The following is a 6,000-nucleotide window of genomic DNA, read 5'->3' as shown; positions in this document are numbered from 1 at the left end:
ATGCTTGAGTACCTGAATAAATTCATGTAAACCAGAGGTGCCCACACTTTTTTGGCTTGCAAGCTACTTTTAAAATGACCAAGTCAAAATGATCTACCAACAATAAAACTTTTAAAAAACACAAAACACACTGTACACAGAGAAAATGTTAATTATTATTTGAATTTGGGTGTTTTTTTCAGAGGTCAAGGCAGATGACTTTAAAATATGCAATGTCACCTCAGTAACAACTATACTAAAATAGACAAATATACCCCCTCCCCTTTTACTAAACCGCGATAGCGGTTTTTAGCACAGGGAGCTGCACTGGTGCTCTCGATGCTCATAGGTTCCCTGCGCTAAAAACTGCTATTATGGTTTAGTAAAAGGGGGCCATAGTGCAAAATATAGGCAGCAGATATAAATCATCAAAACAGACACATTTTGATCACTAAATTGAAAATAAAATCATTTTTCCTACCTTTTTCTCTGGTGATTTCATGAGTCTCTGGTTGCACTTCCTTCTTTTGTAAAGCCAATATTTCTTGCTGCCTTTCTTTCTCTCTCCCCCTGCCTGCATACCTTTCTTTCTCTCTTCCCATGCCCTCCTCTTTATTTCTGCCTTTCTTTCTCTGTCCCTTTGCCCCCCCCAAGCCATCGTGCCAATTTCTCCACTTCCCCGATTCTTTTCCTACCCCCATCCCCATTCCACCAAAGCAATTTCTCCATGCTGCTTTCTCAAGCCAGGCCTGGCACGTACAAGTGCCGGGCCCACAAGATTTCACTTCCAACGTCAATTCTAACGTTGGGGAGGACATTCCAGGCCAGCCAGCCAGCGATTGGCTGGCCCAAAACTTCCTCTCCAACGTCAGAATTGACATCAGAGGTGAAGTCTTGTGAGTCTGGTGCTTGTACGCTTGGGGAAGCAGCAGGGAGAAAAAGATCCAAAGGCAACGCGATCGACTTGTGTTGCCTTTGCAATCCACTGGTCGATTGCAATCGACCATTTGGCACCCCTGATGTAAACCATTCAGAGCTCCCCTGGGAGAACAGTATAAAAAATTGAATAAATCTGAATAATTAGTTTCATTAAGGTTGATCAGGTTACTGAAATTCTAAATTCAAATTTCCTCTGTGTGATAAGTTATAGCCTATTTTTTACTGCCCCTCTGGCTGTCATTAAGCAGGGAGTCCCCGCCGCTGACGTCATCTTTTTTGCTGGTCCGCCCACACAGGAAGAGAAGAAAAATGTCATAAGGGGCGGGACCGGCAGAGAAGGAGAAGACGGAGTTGCAAGCCTATTTTTATTTCCGTCTGGTTTGTCATTCTAAACTAAAGGGAGTCCCCGCGTTGACGTCTTCTTCTCTGCCGGTCCGCCTACTCGGGAAGAGAAGAGCGTGTCATAAGGGGCGGGACCGGCAGAAAGGAGAAGCCAGCGTTGTAGGGGACTCCAGTAAATGCATAGCAGGAGCTGTGGCAATCAAAAAAAGAGGAGGTCTGCTGTTAAGGTGGAGCAGGATCCTAGAAAATCCGTGAAATCCTGCAATTTTGGGAAGGGGTAAAACGCGGACCTCACGGACCTCGCGGATCTAAACCCGCACGTCCTTAAAAATCCGAGGTCAGTACCACTTTTAGGATCCGTCAGAGTTAAATTGTCATAGAGCTCTCTCAGAGCCAGACTAAAAGTGGGCGGACCTCGGATTTTTAAGGATGTGACGTGCAGTTCAGATCCGTGAGGTCCGCGAGGGAGTCAGGGGCCTGAGCTGAGCTGCAGGGAAAGCGAAGGCGGACTTCAGATTCTCGCGCAGTTTGGGTGGATTGGCTTAATGTTGTTAATGGACAAACAATGGACACATCTGTCCTTTCTTTAGAAAGCTAAAAGCTCATCCTCTTCAATTTTTTTCCCTCGCTCGGCTAATGGTAGAAACTAGATGTGCTAAAGACAGGCAAAAAAGGGGGGAGGGTTTCTTTGTTTCTACCATCAGAACTGGCTGTTGGGAGGATCCTCTGAACAATCTATTCGTCCCCTTCAACAAATCGTTCAGGGGTCCTACACAACAGGATCTCACGGATCTGAACGTCACATCCTTAAAAATCCGAGGTCCGTGTCGGTCCGTGTCCCTGCCGCTTGTAGTTTCTGTCGCTGACAGACCTTGATGAGATTTTAGCGCTGACGGATCCTTCTCAGCATAGGGAGGGAAAAGTGTTAGGATCCGTCAGCGCTAAAAATCTCTTCGAGGTCTGTCAGAGCCAGAGACTAGTGCTGGAGTTTGGAGACTTCTTTTCCCCGCTCTCTTGGCTTCTGCTCTGCCGCTCCAGCACTAGTCTCTGGCTCTGACAGACCTGGAAGAGATTTTTAGCGCTGACGGATCCTAACACTTTTCCCTCCCTAAGCTGAGAAGGATCCGTCAGCGCTAAAATCTCAAGGTCTGTCAGCGACAGAAACTACAAGCGGCAGGGACACGGACCGACACGGACCTCGGATTTTTAAGGCCGTACGGGTTTAGATCCGCGAGGTCCGTCACCACCTACTGGTAATTTAGTTAAGAGCGTGAGGCCAGGGGGAAAGCCAGAGGACGCTACAGCACTTCCCGACTGACCCTCCCCATTGCCCTTTAAAGCAGGAGCGACAGCGGCAGTGGACAGCCAGCAAAGGCAGCGCTGCCGTCCTGCTTTAGGAGACACAAGGAGGAGGGTTGGTCACCGAATCGGGGGCCGATTTTTTTTATTTTTAAACGAAACGGTGACGGGATAATCGCGCGCCGACAAATCGGCACAAAAGCGGCGGGGGAAAAAATAATTTTTAAAGAGCTCCGACTGGGGGTTTGGGGTGGCTGCCGTTGCGGGAGGGGGTGTGTCTTGCACCGAATTGTCGGCGCCCTGGCTTCTTGTGCGCCACTGATACTACAGAATAAATTCAATTTCCGTGGTACTTAAATATCCGCTCAAGTTTTCAACAAAGGTCCAGAAAATTGCAACGTAAATGCCAATCAATAAAGGGAAAATTTTAAAACGAAGTCAAAACCAATGAAACATAGCGAAACACTTACCCTCTGCTGGCTCTAGCGTGGAATCAAAACTGGAGCTGAACTCGCGGGCGAAATTTAAAGGGTTTAGTGCTGTGACGCATGCGTAAAGCAGAGCTAAGGCCCGGTTTCAAAAAAGGGCGCGAAAAGAAGTTAGGCTATTGCGCATGTGTGCTACTGCATGCGTCACAGCACTAAACCCGCCCGTAAATTTCACGCAGGCCTGGTGTGTACAAGTAACACTTGTGTGTACAAGTGCCGGACTCACAAGACTTCACCTCTGACGTCAATTCTGACGTTGGAGAAGAAGTTTTGGGCCAGCCAATTGCTGGCTGGCCTGGAACATCCTCCCCAACGTTAACATTGACATCAGAGGTGAAATCTTGTGGGCCCGGCACTTGTACACACCAGGCCTGGCTTTGAGAAGCAGCAGGGAGAAAAAGATTGCAAAGGCAACGCCAGGCCTGGCTCGTGGAAGCAGCATGGAGAAATCGCGTTGGTGGTTTGGGGTGGGGATAGGAAAAGAATCGGGGAAGTGGAGAAATTGGCACCATGGCAGGGGGAGAGAGAAAGAAAGAAATATTGGCTTTACAGAAGAAGAAAGTGCAACCAGAGGCTCATGAAATCACCAAACAAAAAAGGTAGGAAAAATGATTTTATTTTCAATTTAGTGATCAAAATGTGTCCGTTTTGAGAATTTATATCTGCTGCCTATATTTTGCACTGTGGCCCCCTTTTACTAAACCGTAATAGCAATTTTTAGCGCAGGGAGCCTATGAGCATCGAGAGCAGCACAAGGCATTCAGTGCAGCTTCCTGTGCTAAAAAAAGCTATTGCGGTTTAGTAAAAGGAGAGGGGGTATATTTGTCTATTTTAGTATAGTTGTTACTGAGGTGACATTGCATATTTTAAAGTCATCTGCCTTGACCTCTGAAAAAAAATCCGAATTCAAATGATAATTAACATTTTCTCTGTGTACAGTGTGTTTTGTGTTTTTTAAAAAATGTTATTGTTGGTAGATCATTTTGACTTGGTCATTTTAAAAGTAGCTTGGCAAGCCAAAAAAGTGTGAGCACCCCTGGTTTACATGATTTTATTCAGGTACTCAAGCATTTTTTTCCTGCATGTCCTGGTGGGGCTCACAATCAATCTAATGTACCTGGGGCAATGGGGGGGGGTGTTAAGAGACTATCCCAGGGTCACAAGGAGCAGCCTGGGTTTGTACCCACAACCTCAGCGTGCTGAGGCTGTAGATTTAACCACAGTGCAACACGCTCCCCTAGGCAAGTTAATGTTACTGTCTTTTAAACAGTGCAGCAGGATGTAGCTTCTCCTCCTTCCATTAATATTTCTAAACCTGCAGCAGGAGAAGATCAACACCTTCTGGATGGACTAAAGTGTGACACTGTTGAAAAGGTGGAATCTGTCTTCTACCAGAAAATGCTTGCGTTCAAAATTAACATAAATCCAAGGTGCACTGTAGATTATTGTCCTCTCCCCATGTTTCTTGGACATCAGTTTTTCAACTTTAACCCAGAATGTAAATTAACTTCAGACATCCTGTAAAAGAAGTGCAAAACGCTTCTGCCTGCAACAAGGTTTTGCTTTTTGTGTGGCTTTGAGGGATACCTGACTGTAGGGTTACAAGACATCCAGGTTCCCCCAGAAATTTCCTCCTTTTGAGGACGTCTGGAAATCCATAGGGCTTTTGAAAACCCGGCAAGCAATGTGGGGGGGGGGAGAGTTAGGGTGGGATTGACGGCGGGATTGGGATATGATGGGGCAGGAATGAGTAGAACTGGGCGGTTCTAGGGGGTCTGGATTTCCAAATGGGTAATCTGGTAACCCTAACCTACCCCAGCCCTCTCATTCTGGCTCTAGCAGTGCCACCTGGCCTCCTTTAAATAGTATCAAAAATTGGTTGACGGAACACGCTGGGAGTAAGAGCAGCCTGACCTCCTAAACATAGAGGGCTAGGGCAAGGTGCACAATATTCCGTACTAGGATATTGCAATTCTAACTTCAGGAAGGGCTGCATCTATCTGGATTCAGCACCCTTAACCACCTATAAGGCAGGAAAATCCATTCCATGCACTCTTTCCCCATCAGAAGCACAGGATATGCCAGGAAGCGCAGGATCTAGCAGGATCTGTCAGGATCCTGCAATTCTGACCCCAGGAAGGGCTGCGTCTATCTGATTTTAGTACCCTCAACCACCTATAAGGCAGAAAACATCCATTCCATATACTCTTTCCCCATCAGAAGCACAGGATATGCCAGGATGTGTCAGGATGTACCAGGATCCTGCAATTCTGACCCCAGGAAGGGCTGCATCTATCTGATTTTAGCATCATCAACCACCTATAAGGCAGAAAACATCCATTCCATGCACTCTTTCCCTATCAGAATCACAGGATATGCCATGATTTGCAGGATATCCAGGATCTGTCAGGATCCTGCAATTCTGACCCCAGGAAGGGCTGCATCTATCTGATTTCAGCACCCTCAACCACCTATAAGGCAGAAAACATCAATTCCATGCACTCTTACCCCATCAGAAGCACAGGATATGCCAGGATGTACCAGGATCCTGCAATTCTGACTCTAGGAAGAGCTACATCTATCTGATTTCAGCATCCTCAATCACCTATAAGGCAGAAAACATCCATTCCATATACTCTTTCCCCATCAGAAGCACAGGATATGCCAGGATGTGTCAGGATGTACCAGGATCCTGCAATTCTGACCCCAGGAAGGGCTGCATCTATCTGATTTCAGCATTCTCAACCACCTATAAGGCAGAAAACAAACATCCATTCCATGCACTCTTTCCCCATCAGAAGCACAGGATATGCCAGGATGTACCAGGATCCTGCAATTCTGACTCTAGGAAGAGCTACATCTATCTGATTTCAGCATCCTCAATCACCTATAAGGCAGAAAACATCCATTCCATATACTCTTTCCCCATCAGAAGCACAGGATATGCCAGGAT

The 6,000-nt window shown here is 46.5% G+C and overlaps 1 protein-coding gene across 2 annotated transcripts in view; it reads left to right on the top strand.

Annotated features, from left to right (window-relative positions):
• The first annotated feature begins 1,733 nt into the window (after positions 1-1,733).
• Positions 1,734-6,000, top strand: part of CMBL (carboxymethylenebutenolidase homolog) — a 66,041-nt gene continuing 61,774 nt past the window's right edge. Inside the window, exon 1 of one of the 2 annotated variants that reach the window (XM_033929819.1) lies at positions 1,734-1,899. Coding sequence is in view for 1 of the 2 variants with exons in the window: in XM_033929817.1 (XP_033785708.1) it covers positions 3,558-3,646 (89 nt within the window). In the remaining variant the exon portion in view is untranslated. Of the gene's footprint in view, positions 1,900-3,386; positions 3,647-6,000 lie in introns of those variants that run through there. The other variant, XM_033929817.1, reaches the window with a different exon arrangement.

This window comes from Geotrypetes seraphini, chromosome 2 (assembly GCF_902459505.1).
Source record: "Geotrypetes seraphini chromosome 2, aGeoSer1.1, whole genome shotgun sequence".
NCBI lineage: Eukaryota > Metazoa > Chordata > Amphibia > Gymnophiona > Dermophiidae > Geotrypetes > Geotrypetes seraphini.
Note: the sequence above shows the minus strand (reverse complement) of the source record. Positions and strands in the feature narration are given on the sequence as shown.